The 25,078-nt window shown below is 43.5% G+C and overlaps 1 protein-coding gene across 2 annotated transcripts in view; it reads right to left on the reverse strand.

The window, feature by feature from the left end:
- The window catches only part of PISD (phosphatidylserine decarboxylase), a 149,864-nt gene extending 129,294 nt beyond the window's left edge, over window positions 1-20,570 (reverse strand). The window contains exon 1 of one of the 2 annotated variants that reach the window (XM_069215085.1): window positions 20,477-20,570. In XM_069215085.1, the coding sequence (XP_069071186.1) occupies window positions 20,477-20,529 (53 nt within the window). In that variant the 5' untranslated portion in view covers window positions 20,530-20,570. The remainder of the gene's footprint in view (window positions 1-20,476) is intronic. The other variant, XM_069215086.1, reaches the window with a different exon arrangement.
- Window positions 20,571-25,078: the final 4,508 nt, after the last annotated feature.

Raw genomic sequence — 25,078 nt, forward strand, 5'->3', positions numbered from 1 at the left:
AAGAATTCTAAATCCTGGTCTTCCAATTTTTGTTTCCAGGATTTTCATCCTTAGTTTCTATAATCTCCCACTAGTCCTGATGGTGACCTTCTAGGCACGGTGGGTGGAAACGTAAAGAAATAAATATGTATGGAGTTGTACAGAGTCTGATCACAGGATACACTTGTTCTGTACAAACTTGCATACTCTGTATTTTGCCTTTTGTTCCATTGCCCCCTTGTATTACACACACTACAGCACTGGCTTATGGTCTGTCAAAAGACTGCATAAAGACTGCAAAATAATCAGCGCAAACTACAGACAACAGAAGTCTTGACTTTAAATACATATCTGTATCAAAATGTCAAAACTACCACCATCTTGCGTTTGCCTCCAAATAAAGTTTGACATGTATTATGGGGATATGTACGTTTTAAGGCTGATGTATTTCCAGTCTGTATTTTTGAGACGATGACTTTGCATACTTAATAATTTGAGCAAACTATGCATGTTCAGTGGCATGGGTCTTCAGGGACGGTTTGATTTTATTGCTGCTAGTATCTATAGGATGGTTTTTATCTTTAGTACTTATACATGAAAATGTATATGGAGTATCCGGTTTTGTATGCGTTGATGGTTTTTAATGACCGAATAAAGCTCTGTTTGATGATGATGATGACTTTGCAGCATGTGTTTTTTGGGCTGCCTTCAAAGGAAGATACAGTGAGCTCAGCCAGTCTATACCTAATTCTGTCACATTGGAAAATCTTCTTTTAGGTCGATAGTCCCTTTCAGGGTTGTAAAGCCTGCATTGTCTGCCCCTAGATCAGGACATGTGTTGCTTACACCTTTATTATTCCTATTCAGGTGGATATGTTTATATAAATTATTATGTTGGCGTATATTAACACCTTGAGTATTTATCTCATAGTGATGTCTCAAAAGGCTTGCTCCACTCAGAATAAGTTGGAAGTATTTTTTTTATTAGTTCTAGGTAGGTTGAAGTGTTAAGACACAATATGCTGTTCTCTATTCCTCTGTTACAGACATCAGTTCAGAGACAGAATCAGAGAAGTTGAGTGTGCCGTCCTACCACAGCTGATTAAAATCACAAGGAGTAAGCTCTGCATTGTTGCGCATGTGTGTTGGAATCCAAAAGTGTAGGAAGGGGACAGCAATTTCTGTAGGCCAAACAAGAAGGTAGCAATAGGGTTACCATGGGAGATGAAAAGTGGAGTCATTGTGTTCCCCCCTTAAGGCTGTCTGTCAACAGCAATATACGTGCCATAACATTTGCTTGGAAGGTGGCTTTATTGGAAGTGCCAGTAATCTGCTGTTGCCGCCAACATTTGCTCTGCTATAACCTGTTCATAGTTCAGTTGCCACAGTACTTTATGGAGATTTATGCAGTCCAAGCTCTCTTTTGTATTGTTTCATACGTAAACAATACAATAAGCATTCTTTTTTTACGCCAATGGAATTTATGCAAATCCTTTCAACGTGCAACACTTCCATCCCCCTTCCTACAGGAATCAAAGAAATCACCCATAAGATGCTGTTTCTAAATCAGATTATTTAATGCGTATCTAGAGCAGTACAGGGCGCCAGATACAGTCCTGGTAGGAAAAGAAATATTTTGTCCCAGAGTTGGAGTTGGAGGGTCAAAGGTATTTGAATAGTTGCCTGATTACACTCCAGCAGACGTGAGAATCTGAATGAAAATGAAATTGGGGTCAGGCATTTACAGCCATACTTTAAAGACAACAAGAATTTAGTGGTGTATCAAAATAATTTTTTCACTATCGTATAAGGTCCAAATGACTCAGCAGACACATACGTAACACCTTTAAAACGATTAACATCTTATTATGTATTTGAGGGATTTACTTTACAATCAATACAAGACCAATTAGTTCCCAGTTGCAATTCTGAAAAGGGAATATTTATTGTATTGAAAAATTTAGGTGTTTAATGGGTGACAATTGTGTTTAAAGGCAGACAAATTAAAGGAAAGGTGTATGCTCCAAAAATAGGGTAATCAAGGTTTTGGAAAACTGGCATCAAGCAACATTTGACGTTGTGGTTAGGCAACAGGGAACAATCCAGTATCATTTATTGAAAACAAGTTTTAGAATGAGAATGCTCGCCTAGAGAATTTTAAAAGCGTGTTCGACAGCAAACTGGGTAAAGTTTATTCATTCCATCGAGGTTAAAGAAGATTGTGTTAACATCAAGCACACATTGTGCAATGTTGCACTCAGAGGATCTGTCCCAAATAATACAACGTGAGTTATTGACACTATTTTGTGGCTTTCTGCTATTGTTGTAGCAGATAGGAAGACTAGTGAATTGTGTCACTGTATTGATTTAAGAAGCCTAAATGATGCAATCTAGGTCAAGAGCTGTCCTTCACCCAGAACTGATGGATCTCATAACCACAGTAGGGTCAGGCCAGGCAGGGCCAGACTGGGAACCCAAAGCATCCCTCGCAGTGTTGTCAGACCAGCATGTAGACTGGGGGGCGGGGGGTGGAGAAGGAGTTTGCTGAGGGGGGAGGGGGAAAGAGATGCAGGGGGTAGAGTGTGAAGCACTGCTGCTTCTGTTACTGGGGGCAGACTTTGCAGCACTGCTGCATAACCGGACCCCAGTAACAAATCATGCCCCACAACTTCAAAACTAGCCTCCACTCTTCTAGCCCACCGGGAAAATGTCTGATGCACATTACGGCCAGTCTGGCCCTGAGGCCAAGTGTTTCACGAAGCTGGACATTCAAACTGTGTTATCACTAGGTAGAGCTAGGCACAGAATTAAAATCAGACAGCATGTACAGTTTTCTAGAATGACTTCTGGCCTGGCACCTCCATCAATATTTCAGAAAGTCACAGCTAACTAGCTGAAAGGGCTTAATTTTACAGTGATGTTACAAGATAACCCACTGATTTTTAACAGAATTAGCTCTTGATGCTGCAACTGAAAAAGTTCTTGCCACTTTGAAGTTCAAGAGCCTCAGTCTGAGGAAGAACAAGTGCAATTTTAAAACCACAAAAGTGGAATCTCTCAGTCATGTCTGGTCTATTGACGGAGCAAAACCTAAACCCTCTGCAATGTAGAGCATTGATAATACTACTGCAAGGTTAGAACAGGGTTGCTGATTTAACAGACTGCTTCCAGACTTTACCCAAGAATGGGAATGTTTTTCACTTGTCTAAGCTACGGACAAATCACTGCCGATATAGGATACATCTTTCCTCCCTGCTCCATAAGCTTTCGATGAGAGTTGTACATGCTTTGCAACTATAGGTGTGAGATCTTATGCTATGGGTCCTTTGTTATCACAACAACATGAGTCTGAAGAGGTAACAGTTGGGTTTGCTTCAAGAACACTAGCAAGGCTGAAAGAAGATACTCTGAGATTGAGAGGCAAATGCTTTGGCTGTATGTGGTGTGGAACAATGTGAGCAATTATCTGTGGGGCAAGGCCTTTTGCTTTAAAATCAGACCATTGCCCAGTACTATCCCAATTAGAGGAAAATCAGGAAACCAACAGGAAGACATTCAAGACTGTCGGTCAAATGGCTGAAATGTAATTTTAAAGTGTACACTAGAGGGGGTAAGAACATCAGAGCTGAGTTTTTGTCCATGTTTCCAGTGAATTATGGTGTGGACGAAATCAATGATTAATCAATTAATAAAATGAGACTGAAGATGTATGACTGCTAAGGTGGAAGATATGGTTGAATGTGCCGACATGACAGCTTGGAGTGAAAAATGTAGAAATTAATTTAGTCTGCAGGAGGTGGTGAGATGAAGTTTGGCCGAGAAAAAAAGTTAATGATGAGCTTCAATCTTTTTGGAAGTTTGCAAACAAATGGACTTTTGAGATCCGAGTTTGTTAGATGACATGCATATTCATTACTCACTCGTTTTAGATACAGAATTTTGGAGTCTATTCATTGTAGTCATTTAGATCTAAGTATTACAAAAGGAAAGCTCAGATACACACTCTGTCCCCAAGTCTGTATTGCCACTTAGCAGTTCTGGGGGTAGCATTTTTAGCGCTTTTTGTTGTGAAAAATTGCACTATTGGTTTATCATCTGTTCTTACAGTAAATCGTGATCCCATACATATTGTTTAAAGTGTGTTATTCTTCACCAACAAGCTAGAGCTTTCTGTTCTATTACAGAATAGGTATATTCTGCACCTTTCAAACTCCTTGAGGCAAAAGGCACTACCTCATCTTTCCCATGTCTTCTACATTAATACCACACCTAATCCTTTCTGGCTAGCACCGGTCATTATTATAGTATAATCCTTGGTGTCAAAAGGTTCCAACGGGATAACTGATCCTTGTTTACAGGACAAGTAAATTCTTCAATTGCCTTGACAATTGCCAATTGCCTTGACTAAACTGTTTTTAGGTTAAATTCTTTCTGCAGATCCACTTGTGCTATTCTGTGAAATTTGTGTCTTTCTAGTGTGACATTTTTAAATTTTTTTAATCTACTATCTAAAGATTTAATTGTTCTCCTGTATGCATCTCCAATTCCATCTCCTTTGCCTTCAATTAAGAATGCAACTTCCTTGGGTGCGTGTTTTAGTATCTTCCGTCCTTCAGTGGCCAAACAATGTTTTAGTGTAGCATACTTCCTTTTGTGTGTGAAGTTCTCACCTTCTGGTGCATCAAGGTATGCTTCAAATGCTTCCTTCCACTGTTCCCAGTCTGAATCAGGTGAAGCTGGGTTTGGAACAAATGCAGATGGTGGCATAACAGATTGTTGCATTATAACAAGTATGATAAATGCACAAGAATGAGACTAACATTTTCCTCTTGTAATTTTTTTTTTTTATTTACTAAAAGTAAGAATAGGTGTGAGCTGCATGAGCCAGCTCTAAGATAATATTTAACCCCACAGAAACCCAATAGGTCTCACCTATGCAACAGCTTTTGGCTTTGCCAATGTGTTTTTGCCATGTTGCATACGTGCACAGCTGCTGCTCAGCATGGCTAAAGGTCAGTGGAGAGGAGAAGAGTGGCATGGAGTGTCGAAGAGTGGGGTGTATTGGAGTCACGTAGAGTGGCATACACAGGAGGGGCATAGCGTAGAGTGAAGGGGACTGGTGTAGAGTGCATTGGAGTAGTGCTGCAGAGTATGGTGGCATAGAGTGCAGTGGCACTGAGTGTATTGCTATTGAATTCAACAGCGTACAATGCAGCGTCAGAGTGGAGGGGTACAGAGTGGTGTAGCGCAGATTAGAGTGCTGCAGATTTGAGTGGCATAGTTTGGTGCAGAGTCAAGTGGCACAGAGTTGAGAAATGCAGTGGCGCACAGTAGTGTGAAGTGCGGTAGTGAAGAGATCTGAGTTGAGTGGCATAAAGTGTTTCACAACAGGATGGAAGCCGTCACCACCTAGATGAAGGCCAGCTCCCTCAAGCACAACTCTGACAAGACCGAGATCATCAGCCTGGAACAACTCCTGGTGGCCATCGACCCTAGGCATCCCCCTCCCACTGCAACAAACAGCACATGCAACCTCAGTGCCACCCTGGACTCATCATTCACCATGTCCCGCCAAGTCAACTCAGTTGCATCCTCCTGCTTTCACACACTCCGACTTCTCCAGAAGATCTACAAATGGATCCCAAAGGACTGCTGCAAAACCGTAATCCATTCCCTTTTTACCAGCAGACTCGAATATGGCAATGCCCTCTACGCTGGTACCACATTTTCATTTGAAACAATCATTACATTTGCACAGACAAACAGTGTTACTAATAAAACTATTCAGTGCGCAGACAAAAATGTGTGGTAATTGCATCACCTAGTTTAATGATTCGTTTTGATCATATTAAAGTATGTTTCTAACACGCTTCAGAAATTGGAAAAAAAATGTGTTTCACTTGTGCATAATTCTGATATATTCTGAAATGCTTATACAGTTCATTTAAATGTTGTTGTGTGCTAGAAGAAACTCTTTCATACAGCCGCTATCCAGCGTAACTGTCACATAAATCCTCTCACTTTAAAGTCAGAAAATGAAAAGCAAACAAGCACCCTTGAAAGACAGAGCCTAGCATTTGACCTTGGTCTTTGAATGCATAGAAAACGTGATGAGACCAAACTCAAGCTGGCTAGCCTAAAACAAATAAACCCAGCAAATGGAAAGCAAGAAAACATGAGTTAGAAACCACAAAGCAAATGGAGAGCAAGAGGCAAAATCCATTCCTAGGTCAACTTTTGAGTGTCCCCAAGATGCCTTTAGCAAGCCAGATAGCACCACTGCCTGGTACGCTGTGGCCTAAAAAGTAGATAATAAAATTGAATGCTTCCTCTTCACATCCCCTGTTCATTCAGTTTCAAGGAATTTACTGAAGAAATGACTTATCTCAGTTTATAGAAACTGTTAACAAATGTAATCGTGCAGCTCAGGTATGAGCTACAGATGAGGTGCAAAGTGCTTTCTTTAACCTCAGGAGTACACCTGAACCCAGCAGCATGAGCGGACTCTCCAAGTGAAAGTGCAAATTCTAGTGCTAGTAAACGGCAATCAAGGGAAAGGAAAAAAAGAAAGAAAACAAAGATCCCATAATGTCCTATGCCAATCCCGAATTCGTTATACAGTCTTTCTGCAAGACTGGAAGCCTTTTAATTATGGGAGAAGTGAAGTAAAAAAAACAACAACAAAAAAAAAGAGAAAATCACTTTCACTCATTCGGGGGCTTGCCTTTCAAAAATCCTTTGACATCATTGGTAAATGCTTTACGTTTGTCCCTCTTTGGGACGGTTTTCTTACCTCCTTGCAGACTGGCCCTGTTACATGGATAATTGCAAAATTGCCAATACGTTTGACTATGAAGCAAACTTCTTTTACATTTTGTCTCTTTCCTTCACACTCATGGCACTTTGAATCGGCTCGCTTATGTAGTCCAGTTAGGAATTTACAACACTAACAGCGCTAACTCCAGCAAAAGCGAGACCCATTGCATTGCAAATGCTGGTTTCTGATATTGTACACTGGTGTGGCTGCTGTTCAGCATGGCTAAAACTTAGTGGCCTGGAGTGTCAGAGTGGAGTGGGGGAGTAGTAATGTAGAATGGATTTGTTGGAGTAGACTAAGTAGGGGGAGCAGAGTGTCAGAGTTGAGTAAAGAGGAGTTGAGTTCAGTGAAGAGTGTTGTACAGTGGAGTGGTGTAGAGCGAACTAGCGTGGGTTGGAGAGGATGTATGGTGGACTGTATTGGAGTAGAGTGGGATGAAAGGGATTGGGGTAGAGTTGGGGGGACTGTGTGGGTGGACTGGATGGGGTGTAAGGAAATGAAGATTGGATTGGGGTTGGTGAATTTAACTGAAGTGACAGGACTTGGGTGGGGTGGACTGGACTCTGGACCAGAGTGGGATGGACTGGACTGAACTGGGGTACGATGGGCTATTTTGGTGTAGAGTGGGGTGGAATGGAGTAGACTGAGTGGGGCGGAGTGAAGTGGGGTAGATTGGAATGGGGTGGGCTGGATTGGGTGAATTGGAGTGGGGTTGGTTGGATTGAGGTTGTGTGACTTGGATTGAGTGGGACGGATTACGAGGGGTGGATTACATGGAGTGGGGTAGGCTGCAGTGGGGTGGAATGGAATGCAGTAGATTGGACTGGAGTAGGGTGGATAGAACTGGAGTGAGGGACTGGATTGAGTGTGGTAGATTGGACTAGAGTGGATTTGATTGAGGTGGGGTGGATTGGAGTGAGGTGGATTGACTGGAGAGAGGTGAACTGGATTAGTGTGGGGTGGACTGTAGTGGAATGGACTGGGGTGAGGTGGAGCGGGGTAGACTGGAGCGGGCAGACTGTTTTGGTTCGGATCGGGCAGGGTTTTGTGTGGCAGACTGTTTTGGATTGGATTGGGGTCGATGGTGGTGGATAGGATTGAAGTAGGGTGGATGAAGATGGAGTGGGGGGACTGAATTGGATTGGGGTAGATTGGATTGTGGTTGATTGGACTGAGGCAGACTGCGATGGGGCAGATTGTTTTAGACTAGAGTGGGGCAGATTGTTTTGGATTGGAGTGGGGAAGTTTATTTTGGATTGAGGCAGATGGTTTTGGATTTGCGTTGGGCAGACTGGAGTGAGGCAGATTGTTTTAGATTCGAGTGGGGTAGACTGGAGTGGAGAAGCCGATTGTTTTGAATTTAGTGGGGCAGACTGTTTTTGAATGGAGTGGGGCAAATTGTTTTCGACTGAAGTGGGGCAGACTGGATTGGGGTGGGTTGGCAAAATTGAAATGCTGTGAATTGGAGTGGATTGGGGTGAGTGGTTTGGTGTGTGGTGGATTGAATTAGTCTGGGGTCGACTGGATTGGGTGGGGTGGCTTGGGGTGTACAGCACGATTATGTGTTAAAGCATAATTTAGGAAGTTACACATAAGAAAGTAATAATGTTGCTTTGTAATATCTTGCACAACATAATCGTCAATGTTTGAGAACAGCACCTACCAGCAAAAACAGAACAAAACAGTACATGAGTGGAAAGTGGGAAAAGACGACATAGCAAAATAAAAGAAAAGAGGTAACTATACAAAATAAAATGTTGCAATTTTGTTTGTCCTCCTGGGCACGTTTTTGCCAGTGCCACACCGTCTGTTTGTTGGGCCCTGGAAGTTAAAAAGAAGGTTCATTCATGCTGGGAGCAGCGGAGGCACTGATTAAGTTGACTCAATCAGTGCTTAGTCCCTGCTCCACAGACAGGAACGGAAATGATGCTTGGCCTGTAGTGACCAACTACAAAGCTTTAAATAAGACTGCCAAGCAAGCCAACAAATGGTAAGTAGCGGGCGGGCTCCAAGCCCCTTTAGTTAACAGTCATGCAAGCGAGATCCATGCACTAGTGTATTCTCTTGTAGGCTCAACCCTAAAAAGAAAGTGCTCTAGAAATCATGTAACTGGGGAGTGAAGTGAATAGTTTCAGTGAACACACGTACCACAGTTTACCTAAATGCCGATGGCTGCAGAGGAAGGAAAGTGAAGTAGGATAACATTTTTCCAGTTCACTAACAACAATCTCTACATAATACAAGTTTTTTTCAACTCCTTGGAGGTAAAGAAAGCTCTCCCCTTACTTCAAGACATTGAAGTCATTTACCTGGCTTTTTTTTAGTTTGACTTGCATTAATACTATAAGCTTAATTCAGCTAATCAATTGTATACTTTTTGTTTCAGACCTAGCAACACCTCATGATTGCGTGTGTCCATACCTAGGCCTGTAAAATTGAGCTGCTCTAGAGCGGGCTGTATCACACACATAAGCATGCCTTACTGCATAATAAATAAGTAGTTGGTTCAGTGCTCAATTAGCCTGGCCAGCCAATATACACATATTGCTCTCCATTATCTAAGTTTGACTGTTCTCTTCAGCAAAGACACATATACATCCTGTTATATGACTATCCAGGTCCCAATTCATACAATCGAGATAAGATTAAGGCATTGTGTTGATAGACCAAGTTTGCGCTCTGTACACACTTGGCATTGTTTACTCCGTAAGTTTCTAATTAATGCAACTTTAATCTTTTAAGTCAGAGTCTATGATGTGTCTTTGAAAGCAGAGCACATCTTGGTACTTAAGCCTGAATGCATCCCCTCCATCCACCCCGTTAGCTTATATCACCATCCCAGAGCACACTTGAATTGACATTTTTATTACATCCTTGTGCACCACCTACCCTATTCACACACATCTTATTCAAACTGCTGGAGTCAGGTATATAATCCACAATAGGACTCCTACTCGCTCTCCTTCCTTTTCCTAACCTCTCTCTTTACAACACTACCTCTTTTACCTTGAGCAGGACCTCTCCCACCTGGCGTAGGGTTGCTAAATTCTGCATGCCATCAAGGCCACTGTTTCGAGTCCCGGGCATTTGTGTGACCATTTAAGTATTCTGGGAGCTGTAGTCTTGGTGTTCTTCTGATGAATAATGTGGACAAACACAACTGACAGGAGTAATTTGTGGATTAACCCCTTTGCTGCCAGGACTTTTCCCCCCTCAGGTGGCAAGCCTTTTTTTTGGCTATTTGGGGCACTTCACGCTTAGGCCCTCATAACTTTTTGTCCACATCAGCTACCCACGCCAAATTGTGCCTTTCTCTCCCCCCCCCCCCAACATCTTAGGGATCCTAGAGGTACCCAGAGTTTGTGGATTCGCCTGGAGGAAGTCAAGAAATTAGCCAAAATACAGCAAAAAATGTCAACACAACTTTGACATTTTACGGGGACATTCCCCAATTTCACTATTGTTTGTGCTTTTAGCCTCCTTCCAGTTAGTGACAGAAATGGGTGTGAAACCAATGCTGGATCCCAGACATCTAAACATTTCTAAACAGTAGACTAAATTCTGAATTCAGCAAGGGGTCATCTGTGTAGATCCTACAAGGTTTTCCTACAAAAAATAAAAGCTGAAATAAAAAAATAAAAAATTGGAATAAAAGCCATTTTTCTCCACGTTTTACTCTGTAACTTTTCCCTGCGATGTCAGATTTTCGAAAGTAATACACCATTACGGTTGCGGGGATATATAAGGATTGTAGGTTCATCAAGAACTCTTGGTACCTAGAGCCAATAAAGGAGCTGCATCTTGCAATGGGTTTTAATTGTATACCGGGTATACAGCAATTTATTTGGTGAAGTACAGAGTAAAAAATAGGCATCAAGAAAACCTTTGTATTTCCAAAATGGGCACAAGATAAGGTGTTGAGAAGCAGTGGTTATTTGCACGTCTCTGAATTCTGGGTCCCCATATTAGCATGTGAATCACAGGGCATTTCTCAAACAGACGTCTCTTTTACACACTGTCTTACAATTGAAAGAAATAATGTAGAGTAAGACAAGGGGCAGTAGCACTTGTTCTGCTATTCTGTGTTCCCCCAAGTCTCCCGATAAAAATGGTACCTCACTTGTATGGGTATGCCTAATGTCCCCAACAGGAAACGCAACATGGACACATCACGTTTACATTAAAATCTGATGTGTTTTTTCGGACAGTGCCTAGCTGTGGATTTTTGCCTCTAGCTCAGCCGGCACCTAGGGAAGCCTACCAAACCTGTGCATTTTTCAAAACTACACACCTAGGGGAAACCAGGATGGGCTGACTTGTTGGGCTCTCACCAGGTTCTGTTACCCAGAATCCTTTGCAAACCTCAAAATTTGGCCAAAAAAAACTTTTTCCTCACATTTCGGTGTTAGAAAGTTCTGGATTCTGAGAGGAGCCACAAATTTCCTTCCACCCAGCATTCCCTCAGGTCTCCCGATAAAAATGGTACTGCACTTGTGTGGGTAGGCCTAGTGCCCGCAACAGGAAATGCCTCAAAACACAACGTGGGCACATCACATTTTCCCAAAGAAAACTGACCTGTTTTTTTGCAACATGCCTTGCTGTGGATTTTGACCTCTAGCTCAGCTGGCACCAAGGAAAACCTAGCAAACCTGGACATTTCTGAAAACTAGACACCTTGGGGAACCCAGGATGGGGTAACCTGTAGTGCTACCCTGCGCTCCCCCAGGTCTCTGGATATAAATGGTACCTCGTGTGGGTATGCCTAGTGCCCGTGAAAGGAAATGCCCCAGCACACTACATGGACACATCAAAATGATCAAATACAAAACTACCTGTTTTTGACTGGGGAAATGGAGGGCACCTGGGCTCAGCAGCTATCTAGGGAAACCTACCAAACATTTCTGAAAACTAGACACCGGAGGGAGGCCAGGGAGGTGTGACTTGTGTGGATCCCCCAGTGTTTTCTTACCCAGAATCCTCAGCAAACCTCAAATTTAACTAAAAATAAAAAATAAAAATAATTCACATTTTTCCCCACATTTTTGTGTGGGATCACTGCACCAGCACAAATTTCCGACCACCCAATGTTCCCCTCAGTCTCCTGATAAAGATGATACCACACTTGTGTAGGTGGGCCAAGTGCCTGTGACAGGGAAGAGCCAAAAACATGTAAAAAAAATGAGGGGGAACCAAAGCGGGTCCAAAAGGGCAGTTTGGAAAAAAAACGTGGGGCAGAATTTTTATCGGTATAGATGCGACAATGCTCGGTGGTAGTAATTTTGTTGATTCCTGCAGATTCCGGAAGAGAAAAAGCTTTTGCTGAACTTACAGTGCAGGGGGCCACTGATGAGGTCAGCGCACGATTGTGCGCTGTCATCAGACATCCATGGGGGGGGGGGGGGGAGGAGGGGGGAGAAGCAGCAATTCCCCTTTCATCCCTGCCCATGGAAGGAGGGTGCCAGGCCCTCTGGGGGAGCGCTAGCGGAAGACTTCAGTACAGAAGGTGCCTGACACCACATTTTTGTCTGGCTTGACAATGCAGAGGAGCTTTGGCTCTGCTGCTAATTGATCCACCAACATACCAGATTTGGTTGGGAAGAAGTTCTGTGCATCTGCTGAAAAACAGTAACTGTATTGCACAGATTATGCTCAATATATTAGGCCTGATTTATGGTAGCAAGTCAATGGTCAAAGGCTGTAAGGCCTCATTGGTTCATTGTGAAACGTTATCATATGCCACAAGTCTGATGCTTTTAGTATGAAAAGTTACGACAGGCACAAAGGTGTAGGGAATTTGTATTGCTTGATACCCAGTACATGATGATTCCTGTTGCAGACAAGTTTTTTTTTCTGTACATAGGCTGCTAGACAAGCAGGCATCCTGTCATGCCCTCTTGCAATTTATACAAGAACCAAGTCTGTAATTTTAAAGTGCTTTCTAAAATAATCCTGAGGGCTCGTTTTCATGGGTAAATACAGTAACCACAATAAGCAGGCAAAAAGCTATGAGCACTCTATGCTCACAGCTGAAACATGAGGAGAAAATGGATCCAATATATTTATCGATTGTGGGGCCCAGACACTTAAAATAATATACATGCTGTAAATATATTGGACAGAAGCTCCCCCAGAGATCCAGCTGTGACCTCTGGAGGTGTAACTTAAGTGGGAGTATCAGCTTTCTGATCCCTGCATGTATGAAATTGTGGGGCAAATCTAGGTGAACTCCTTCCTGCATGACATCTACAATGAAAGTAGGAAGTAAATCAAGGACACAAGAGGTCTATGATCACAGAGGCTGTCCAGATGGCTTAACAATGAGCTGATGGTGAGTAATCCAGAAACCGCTGAAAACGACTGTCAAAGGGCTCACCGTAGTTGATAACAGATTTCTGGAGTGGCACACTTTGTTTAGAAGTAGCATGAGGGAGAAGGGCTTGTGAGGTAGCTTAGGAAGGCAGGTTGGCTCTCCCAGTCATGGAATCAAAATCCAAGAAAACATGGTTTTCTGAGTGTGGTATGCCTGCTGCACAGCAGGAAGGCCAGAAAGGTGTAATTTGTCAGGAGTGGAAAATCCAAACAAGATTCAACAAGTGGGTGGCAGGTATTGGTACAGATGGTCTGTTCCGATTTGCTGCAGAGGCCATCATGGTGTCAAAATAACCACGTTCCTCACTCAAGCAGCTGAGGGAAAGTCCCTCTGAGTGGGGGGTGCTGTTTAAATATTTAAGTGTACTTTTAAGCTCTTTGTTGCAGTGTGAAAGAGCAGATTGCGATCATTGTAATGTAATATAGCATGGACTTATAGAGCATGGAACTGGTCATGTACGAGTATATCAAGGTTCTGAGTAGAAGCTGGTTCTACATGTAGGATCAGTCACAGTGAAGCCAGCTGATAGAGAGAGATAATGTTAATAAAACAAAAGGTCTTAGTTAACACCAGACCTAATTAGGGCCCAATTCTTGAAAGTAACAAAATGCATCCATGGTATATGTCTTTGCATTAGTTCAGATTTGTGTATTTCATGAATTCACAAAATTTACAGAAGTAGACCAGGAAATTGTAGTCCTAGAAAGTATTTGTGAACTGTATTTTAGCAAGAGCAGATCTTACATTCTGCCCATATGTATATGTCATTCCCTTTTGAAGAGTTTAAGGAAAATTCTTCCTTCCCTCTGAGCTGGGGGGAAAGGTTTGATAATGCAGGTAGCCATCTCATCTTATTGGAAATAAGAGTGCTCTCTTGCTTGGCTTACCCAAATCTCTTTTCTGTCACCTTCGGATTGCATAAGAGGCACCTGCCGCTCCTGTTGCCATTTGGCTATGTGCACAAGGAACTTGCCCTGAGCATTTGAGCTCTCTCCTTCAGCACTGACAACCCTCTTACATGCTTCCTTTCTCTTTTGTTGACCCAGAGTAAGCAGATTCTATTTTCTTGGTTCTCCTTCATATCCTCAGTACATCAGAGGTAAAGAGACTGTCCATGTGAGTGCAGCACATACAATCAGACCTACTTTCAATGACGATGCTTGCTAAGCAGAGTAATGAGCCTGACTAATTTTACTGTTACTGAATAAAATTTAACTTTGCACTGATTTCAGGAATTACTGGAACTCATTTTGCATCAGATCAGGATGTGCTGCTATAAATTTTATTTTTTGCACATTATTTGAATCAAAGTAGGAACAAAGAACTTCAGACTGAATACTGCACTGTAGCGTACTATCATTCAGGGACAGTGGTGGACCAGGTGCTCATGATCGGTCTACAATATCAATTTAACAATAAAAATAAGATAAAGTCATAATGGGGAAAAAGCCCACCACAGAACCCTCCAAGACAACGCACCTAAACTAAAACAAGGAATGCGATACCAACACAGATACAGCCTGAACCATTTCTGCCTCTTGTTAATAGCTTTCTATCTCTCAAATCTACTTGAAAGTATTGTCTGCTCCAGGCATCCAATCTCTCACACACTGCTTGCACATCACCCAGACCTGGATGTCCAATGCCTTCCTGCAGCTCAACCCAACCAAGACAGAATTCCTGTTTTTTTACAAGAACAAGCAAGATACAGTACACACCTTGCTCAATGACATGAATTTTGACAGCTTCAAACCCCAACTTCCTCTGCTTGTCAAATCACTTGGTAGCACCCAGAACATCAACCTCATCCTCAAAGAGCACATTGCCAACCCCTCCCTGCAATGACACCCAGGTATAAACTCTTTTCTATAGAAATCCAAATTGTTTCTTCCAGAATGCAACATCTGAACTGCTGTTCAAGCCCATGTACCCTCACATATGGATGGTTCTAATGCCCTATTCTATGGCTTCCCAGACTCTACCTGGCATCTCCTGGCGGCAAAATACACACGCAGCAAGACTTATCCAGGGCCTAATGAAATATGATCACATCCCCCTCATCTTGATGGAACTATTTTCTCCACTTGCTGGCCCGCATCATCTTCAAAACCAGCTTCATCATTAAAAAGCCAGCACCCCGTGCTAACCTTGCAGACAAGTTTACCATCTATGGTGGTTCTAAGCGCAACTGCAGCTAGGACACCCTCGGGCTAAGAAGTGCAAAAAAAAAAAAAAAAAAAAAAGGCAAGACAATAGATCTTTTGCATCAAGCATATGCAACAGCATCCTGGTATCCATCAGGGCCGCCCCAACGCTGCTCCAATTTATGAAAAGAGTTCAACACTCATCTCTTTAAAGAACATTATCAGAATACATTAAATGACCACAACCTGGGTTCCTCCCCTATTACCCACTGACTTTATTCATGTCTCTGCTGCCTTTTGGCCACATCAGAGCAATAGAAATGCCATGTACATACATCCATCCATCCATACTGACTGCTAGAATTCTGCTTTTGTATACATATCAAATTCTGATCGTCACGCAGACAACTTTTGTTAACATTATGCCTTTTTTTCAACAAAATATTCTTTACTTGCATGTTATCTACTGCTTCCTCTCTCTTCAAAGAGAAAGTTCCTCTCTTTCCTTATTGCTGATGCCACACTGTACAAAACTCTGCTCCCCTCACCCGTTTCTGGGTCTCACACACTTTTTTAAAACATCAAATAAACAAATAAAAACAATCATGTATGTAAATAAAACTGTGTTGGGGGCTTTCCAGGGAATATGGCTTTAGTGTTCACTTCATGTGTTGAGCCTGTATTTAAGTTTTCACTTCACAGCAAATAAGTGGACAAAGGCACATGAGAAATACGTTTTGCCCAACATCAACAACTTTGGTCAAGTAGGGGAACTGTGAAAGCAAGGAAGGACTGCTTGATCCTAGACCAGTAACGTTCCTGCTATTACACACTACTTATAGTTATTGAGACTGGGATCGGTTTCCCCCATGTAAATAAGCAACGGATGTTTGGAGTCCAGCATTTACTGCCTTTTCAGCTCATGCCGAGTACTTACCATATAAATGGGACCACAGGAGCAAGCTACATAAATGACTGACAAATGCACACACTTTGAACACAACGGGAGACAAAGGTTGAAACAGCAGACAGCAGAGCCCAATAAAAAGGGCAGTACCGCCTGGTAAGTATGGCAAGTCTAAATTAACAGGGATGCGGGGAGCGGGCCAACCGAGGAGGAAAGTGACTACAGGTAAAGTGCAGGTAAAAGGGAAAACTGGATGTGGGGAGAAGGGGAAAGAGGAACTCAATTTTCAATAAGTAGGAAGTGGAGAAAACCTCCGATAGCAGGACTACAAGCAAAGCGCAGCTTCTGAATTGAATGCGGCTTTTGAATACGCCACGTCCAAAATGGCAGCCAAGTCAAGCAAGTGTATGCAACAACTCTTGTGTGATCTCGCCATCCACCCCCCGAAGGACTACACAGGTAGTCCTCACCCATACACAGTGCAAACACAGGTCAGGTGAATCCTGACATCCAGCAAGAACTGCAAAACTGAGAAAATCTTGAACTGAACCGCAGAGATTTAGAAGCATACAATACTTCAAAATTCCTCCAGAACTTGGGGTAGAGCGCTCTCCTTCTCTGACCATTGGGAGCAGATGAGGGATCCTGATACAGAGAGAAGAACCTCGGATTTTGAGCGTCTTCAATGGAACCAAACAGCTCCATGAACCTCTGACATATTTGAGAGAAGTCATAGAGGGTGAGGGACAGGGTTTGAGACAAGAAGGCCATGCTTAGAATGTCTGCCACTGTATTGTCTTCCTTTCCTGGTGCACGTTGATTTCAATGAAAGAAAATGTCTCTCTGACCACGCTCACATCCTTAAGAAAATCAGGTTGAGAAAAGCAGATCTTAGTCCCCCATAAGATACCACTGTTGTGTTGACCGTCTTGATCATCACAAGCTAATTCAGAATTGCTTTTTTGAAATATAAAATGGTCTAGAAAAGTGCAGATAACTGCTTCCAGTTTGAAGCTTTTTGTCTTGTCATTTGCTTTCTACGTTGAGCCTCCTCATCCCCAAACACTGCACCCCAGCCTAAAGGACTACCATCCGTTGTTATGCCAATCTCTTGTGAAGAATGATGAGCAAATCTCCTGCTCAATTACTCCTGTTTCAACCACCACTGAAGTTAATCCTTGATAAGGTCTATAACTAGGCTACTTCTCTCCCAGTTCATGGAAGACTGCCACTAATAGTTTGCTAATAAGCTAACGGTGGTATCCTTGATCTTCCCCCACACTTGGGGCAGACTTGATGCCAAACGGCAATATCTGGAACTTAGTGGTCTTTTAGATTAAAAGATCTAAGGAATTTCTGATGAGCCCAAGCTAGTGTGGTGATAATAAAAGCTTACGCAAGAGTTTGGTGACTAAGAACATCCTAAAATTCACTACTTTGTCCCACTCTGCTATTGGAACTGAAATCAAACCTCCCCCCACTCTGTCTGCATCGGACTGAGAAATGCTTCTTCCAGTGCTAACTTCTTTATTGCATCCTGAGGTTCTGATGCGAGAATGATCCCAAAGTACAACAGTGTTTCCAGAAACTGTCTGGTATCCGTTCTTCATCACCTGATGCACCCACGTGTTGGACGCAGATTCCTCCCAAGGAACACTGGCTCCTAGATGGCGATCCAGATTTTCTCTTTTGATCTCACCTATTCCTAGTTCCGTTTGCCTTTTATTACAAGAAATCTGCTGTTGCCTGCCTGATCGTCTCAAAGACTGGAGAAGGGTAGTCTTGGAAAAAGAGGAACAGGATCCAGACCCTGATATTCACCGCTTTGTCAAGAGTATTGTAAATGTTTCTTCTCCTTGTAGATTCTATGAAACTTTTCCTTAAGGTCTGTACGAAAGAGCTTGGTCCCCTCAATAAACATTTTAAGGCCACAGATGTATTCGCTGTATTAGTGCCCCACTCCTTCAAATACAGATTCCTGGGGACTGAGGTGGTGGCATCATCATCTAGTGCAGAAGCTTTCACTGTATAAAAGGAGTTCCAAGAAGTTCAGAACACTCTATATTTTCCTGAACAGCATTAAACAGGGTCAGGATTTCAAAGATAAGAAACTGCAAAGTATAAACTCCATGATTACCAGCTCTCGTTCTTAAGTTTGTTCCAGTGCAGGATTTCTTTAAAGCGGAGTCATTTTTATTTTCAGTGTGGCCCCTAGGATACTTTCCTCAGCCATAGACATTATGGCGTCTAGACCAGCAACTAAAGAATCCACTGTCAGAGACTCGGGGATAGTCTTGTCAACGTCTTCCAAAGGATTAAGTCTAGACAAGAATCAAGGAACACACTGATTTTGTCTGAATCTTTACTTTCCCATTTGACCACATCTGCAAGGTAATGTTGAATAGGAAGGCCCAGGGCTGCTGGAACTACCTAAGAATCAGTTCAGAAAAGACACAAGGTAACTTCTCCATAGGAAATCCTGGCATACTCTGGACAGAATTCCAGATAGTATCTCATTATCAATATATTTGGCCTTTAAGTGAGAAGGAAGGACGTTCATGTTCCCCTCTACTGCTTCAAAACTTATCTCTTGAGCAGTGGTTTTCCAACTTTTTAATGCTGCGCTCCCCAGTGGAAAAAGAATAACCACCCCCCTTTCAGAATTTGTCACTATTCGTCTATTAAATTAGCAATGTTTAAATATGTCAAGACTTATTTAATCTTTGCAGTTAAGCTCTGTTGCCTTTTTCTTAAATGCAATAATGTGTTTCTGCTTAAAACAAAGTAGTTACCTGCATAATGCTCCACTTGAGGGCCCCCCGGATGTAAGACCCCTGCTCTAGAGGGAGAAGAGCGAGAAAAGCATGAATCAGAACACTTCCTATTGAGTGTTTCCTCATCCTGAACACAATCACAGAAATTCGCCCAAAAACTGCTTCCAACACCCACTGCAGGGATAAAGCCTCCAACAATCTTCACTCATGCTGAAAGAAGATCAATACGCTTGTGTGAGGTAGAAGGCACATCAAAGAGGCGCCGCACTGCTTGGCAGCATTCGTCCTATGCGACTGAAAATACCCGTATGCCCCTGTGCCAGACATAAAGGGATCCAGTACGTCTTGAGGAGGGCCAAAGCCCAGCAGGGGTACCATATTTATACTTCTGACCTGGCCTGGGAGAAAAAAGAAAAAAAAAAAAAAAAACAGGAAGTAATGTGGGTATGCCAGTGTTCATACCACCTGAGGTTGAGTTTCCCTATCACTTCCTGTTTTCTCTCCTGGGTGAGGTGGAATTCACCTCGTAAGTAATGACTGGGACGAGGAGGACATGGGACACAGTGGAAATGATTATTCCTGCCTCATAAAAACCTCACCCGTTAGTTTGAGCCGTACTTCCTTACATAGGGTGACCAGATGTTCAGAATAAAAATTAAAAAAAAGGGACAGCCAATGACATAGAAATAGGACTAAATGTTGTCAGGGCGCAGACCAGTGTCAACATTTAGTCCTATTTCTATGTCAATAGCAATATATATATACACACACACATATATATATATATATATACACACATACACATCATGGCCAGGGAAGTCAAATTTTCATGCTACAGAAACACACACCTCTGTAGCATGAAAATGAAAGATTTCCTCGGACACGCTGCAGAGTGTTGCAATGGGACCTTTGTTACTCTGGCCTCGGGTGATGGGCTCCAAAGTGGTTTATTTGCTCCCCTTGAACATGAACCTTCCAAGCACAGTGATAAATGTGCCGGCTCACCCGACCCTAGCCCAAAACCGGGACATTTGTCTATTTTTATAACAAGTGTCAGTACACCTGGACAGTCATCGGAAAACCCGGGCTGTCCGGGCAAATCCGGGACATCTGGTCACTCTATCCTTATGCACTACGGCTCAACCTTCCTGGAATTTCCCCGTTTAACTTACCCCCGATATTATAAATCAGCCGACTTCTCTTACGCGACAGGTCCTGCGGTAACACCGCCAGACATTCTTCTTAATTCAATTTAAGGACTCGCATTTGAGTTTTACCATTGTAGACATGAACCTAAAAATCTCAGCAGGCATATTGCCACTGCCCAATAGCCAGATCTGCCAAAAATCACAACACGTGAGTACTGAAAGGTCACTCACTGAAAGGGTAAATATCCTTCCCGCCTCGCGATCACCTCACCATCCCCTTACCCGCAGGGTAGACTTCGGCTTGACCCCTACCCAGCCCTCCGCCCCAGACGCTCACCGGATCACTGGCTTGCTCGTGCTCAAAAATGCTCGCCCTATGTGCGCCGCCATCGTTGCCCTTTCCCGGCAGTGTACGTAGGGTGAAAATGACGTCACACGCTGGCCGGTTTCAAACTACCAATGAGAGCTCCCCATCGGCTCGCGAGACAGGTCACGAGGGCGTTCTGAGCGTGTGCCCAAACGGGCGCGAGACAGCTCCCCTTAGGGGGTCGTGCGCGTGCGTTATTTATAATAAAAGGTGTCGGAGTTTTAGAAGTGGGGTGAAAACGGAAGTTTTACTGCATATAGGGATTTCTGTTATAGTTGTGTGGCTGTGTATGTCAGTTTTGGAAAGGTAGTAGGGGGAGAGGGGTGCTTATATACCGTGGCAAAAAACAAAAAAAACGAGCTCCGTGTCACTCGCGCTCTCGTTTTTCAAAATGACCTTTATCCGTGCTTTTTGTCCTGTTCGTTTTAAAGAAGAAAAAATCAAAATGTACGAGTGTGTTTTTCATGTTTCTGTTCAATATTTGTCTAGGTACAGAGGCACAACCAGCCCCAAATGTATAGCGGGATGCCTTACAGCTTAACCAGTGGAGGCTGGACTTCCCATTTGCTTGAGTTGAAGCTATTCAACCCTGCCTCAATATTTGGTCTTATCCTGCCACATAATTCCAGTGGCCCTGCATATAACTAAAGCACTTCCATTTACATTCTTCTATCTGCAGCCAAAAATGAAAATGTTGCCATTTACCATCCTAATTTAAATCTTCCATGCTACTTCCAATACACTAGCACCTTCACCACCCCGCCATGAGAGTTGCTGGTTGGCTAACACAATCCCCAAAAGAAGACAGCCACGGAGGAGTAACGAGAAATAAACTAGAAGGATCACCCAAACATATCAAGAGTGTTCAGTCATAGTTTAATTAAGTTGGCCCGAATCATGGTCATAATTGCAATAAGGAGATATTAATAAAGCATATACAATAATCTTATAAACCCAATAAAAACATTTATCAGAAATTAAAAGGTTTGGTATTAGACTGTAATGCTCAGAACAGCCCCTATAGGGCACTACAATGAAAATAGCACCTGTAAGAAACATTGTCATGTTATCATATAACTAGTCCTTATAGGACAAAGCCACATGAAAAGAAAATGACTGAAAATATTGCAGTGTAATATGTAGCTCTTAGAGAACATAGTGCATTATACATTTTCTGGGCTAACAGGTCTACTGTATAAACATTACAAACGAGAACCTTAACCTGTTCTGTTCTGGGGGCGTAATGGTCACGTCCACCGACACAGTGCTCCTGCGCCGGGGATGTAACCATTATGTCCCGGCACCCGAGCTCAGAGGGGAATCGCTTCCCCTTCCACCCCGACCCCCCCAGTGACGTCTGATGACGTCAGCACGCGAACGAGGAGGAGGGGGCCAGCAGAGGCATGAATGGAAGGGAAAGGCCTTTCCTTTCATGTCTCTGCAAGCATTTCTGATGCCCAATCAGCAGAAATGCCCACTAGACACCAGGGGTTTCAATTTTTTGGGGGGGGTAATTGTCAAGAGGGGAACAGCCTCTTGGGCAAGGGCGGCTCCCCAAGGGTCCAAACCATTTTTAGGCCATTTCTGCCCCCCCTGGGGGCAGATCGGCCGAATATAATTGCAGAAAACCCCTAGACAGGGATAATTTTTGTTGTTGTTTTTCCTATGTGTAGGGAGCGACCCCTTCGGCAAAGGTCGCTCCCTGGGTGGGCTAAATTGTTTTTAGGCCATTTCTGCCCCCCGGGGGCAGAAGCCACTAAACACCAGGGAGTTTTTTTTTATTTTTTATTTTTTTTTTATATGTGGGGAGCGACCCCTTAGGTAAGGGTCGCTCCCCGGGGGGGAAGGGAATTATTTTTAGGCAATTTCTGCCCCCCCAGGGGGCAGAAGCCACTAGACACCAGGGAGTTTTTTTTATATATACTAACGCATCAGGAGAGCGGCCCCTTGGGCAAGGGTGGCTACCCGGGGGTCGGAAGGGGAAAATATTTTTAGGCCTTTTCTGCCCCTCTGGAGGCAGATCGGCCTAATATAATTATAATTAGGCCGATCTGCTCTGGGGTGGGCAGAAACCTCTAGACACCAGGGATATATATATACATATTTTTATTTACTTTATATTTTTATGTATGGGGAGCCACCCCTTAGGCAAGGTCGCTCTCCTCGGGGGCAAATTGTATTTAGGCCATTTCTGCCCCCCTTGGGGGCAGATCAGCCTATTTTTGTTAGGCCAATCTGCCCCTAAGGGGGTCAGAAACCACTAGACACCAGGGATTGGTGTGTGTATGTGTGTGTTTTGTTTGGGGGGCAGCCCCTTGGGCAAGGGTCGCTCCCCATGGGGGCACATTACTGTTGGCCATATTTTTGGAAGGCCCATCTGCCCCCAAGGGGGGCAAAAAGCCCACCAGAGACCAGGGAAGATTTTGTTTTCAAAATAAGAGGGTGGGTGTATGGCCATACCCCCACCCAATCAATAGGGCCAAAGTTGTTCTGCCCACCAGTGGGCAGATGGGGCAATTACCCCCGATCCACACCCCAGGGGGCAGAAAGTCTACTAGATGCCATGAAATTAAAAAAAATAAAAAATAGTGGGGTGGTGGCTAACAACCAGTATGGGTCTGGTTATGCCCCACCCCAACTGAAGGTTGTAACAGTCTTTCAGCTCTCCCCCTCACACTAAAACATCTTATCCCACGTCAAGCAAGAGGACATTTGATTGTTTTGGGTTTTGGTTTTACATTTGGGCCATGAGAGCTTGGTAACTCTCAAAATCGCCCCACTTGGAATGGTGAGGGCTGCACTTTTTTGACTTTGGGACGCTGCCAGGTAGAAAAATCCACAAGACCTAGACACATCTGAAAACTAAACATCTGGTTGATTCCAGGGTGGCGTGCTTCACATGCACCTGTACCATTTTCTTACCCACAATGCCCTGCAAATCTCCATCTTTGCTGGGAATCACACATTTTCCCCACATTTTTGTGATGGAACCTTCCGGAATCTGCAGGAATCCACAAAATTCCTACCACCCAACATTGTCTCATCTATACCAATAAAAATTCTGCTGCACTTGTCAGCCTAAAAATGTCTTTTTTCACACTGCCCTTTTGGACCCGCTTTGGTTCCCCTTCAATTTCAACATGTTTTTGGTTCTTCCCTGTCACAGGCACTTGGCCCAACTACACAAGTGAGGTATCATTTTTACCAGGAGACTGAGGGGAACGTTGGGTGTTAGGAAATTTGTCCCGGTGCGAGGATCCCACACAGAAATGTGGGAAAAAAGTGATTTTTTAGTTAAATTTGAGGTTTGCTGAGGATTCTGGGTAAGAAAACATTGGAGAATCCACGCAAGTCACACCTCCCTGGACTCCCTCGGGTGTCTAGTTTTCAGAAATGTCTGGGTTGGGTAGGTTTCCCTAGATGGCTGCTTAGCCCAGGACCAAAAACGCTGGTGCCCTGCGCAAAAACAGGTAGTTTTGTATTTGATAATTTTGATGTGTCCAGATAGTGTTTTGGGGCATTTCCTTATGCGAACACTAGGCCTAACCACACAAGTGAGGTACCATTTTTAGCAGGAGACTTGGGGGAACGCTGAGTGGAAGGAAATTTGTGGCACCTCTCAGATTCCAGAACTTTCTATCACCGAAATGAGAGGAAAAAGTGTTTTTTTGGCCAAATATTGAGGTTTTCAAAGGATTCTGGGTAACAGAACCTGGTCAGAAGCCCACAAGTCACCCCATCATGGATTCCCCTAGGTGTCTACTTTAAAAAAATGTGCAGGTTTGCTAGGTTTCCTAGGTGCCGGCTGAGCTAGAGGCCAAAATCCACAGCTAGGCACTTTGCAAAAAAACAGCTCTGTTTTCTTTGGGAAAATGTGATGTGTCCACGTTGTGTTTTGGGGCATTTCCTGTCGCAGGCGCTAGGCCTACCCACACAAGTGAGGTACCATTTTTATTGGGAGACTTGGGGGAGTGCTAGGTGGAAGGACATTTGTGGCTCCTCTTAGATTCCAGAACTTTCTGTCACCAAAATGAGAGAAAAAAGTGTTTTTTTGGCCAAATTTTGAGGTTTGCAAAGGATTCTGGGTAACAGAATCTGGTCAGAGCCCCAAAAGTCACCCCATATTGGATTCCCCAGGTGTCTAGTTTTCACAAATGTGCAGGTTTGCTAGGTTTCCGTAGGTGCCGGCTGAGCTAGAGGCCAAAATCCACAGTTAGGCACTTTGCAAAAAAACAGCTCTGTTTTCTTTGGGAAAATGTGATGTGTCCACGTTGTGTTTGGGGCATTTCCTGTCGTGGGCGCTAGGCCTACCCATACAAGTGAGGTACCATTTTTATCGGGAGACTTGGGTGAACGCTGGGTGGAAGGAAATTTGTGGCTCCTCTCAAATTCCCGAACTTTCTGTCACCGAAATGAGAGGAAAAGGTGTTTTTGGCCACATTTTGAGGTTTGCAAAGGATTCTGGGTAACAGAACCTGGTCAGAGCCCCACAAGTCAAACCATCATGGCTTTCCCTAGTTTTCAAAAATGCGCAGGTTTGGTAGGTTTCTCTAGGTGCTGGCTGAGCTAGAG

Source organism: Pleurodeles waltl, chromosome 11, assembly GCF_031143425.1.
Source record: "Pleurodeles waltl isolate 20211129_DDA chromosome 11, aPleWal1.hap1.20221129, whole genome shotgun sequence".
Classification (NCBI taxonomy): domain Eukaryota; kingdom Metazoa; phylum Chordata; class Amphibia; order Caudata; family Salamandridae; genus Pleurodeles; species Pleurodeles waltl.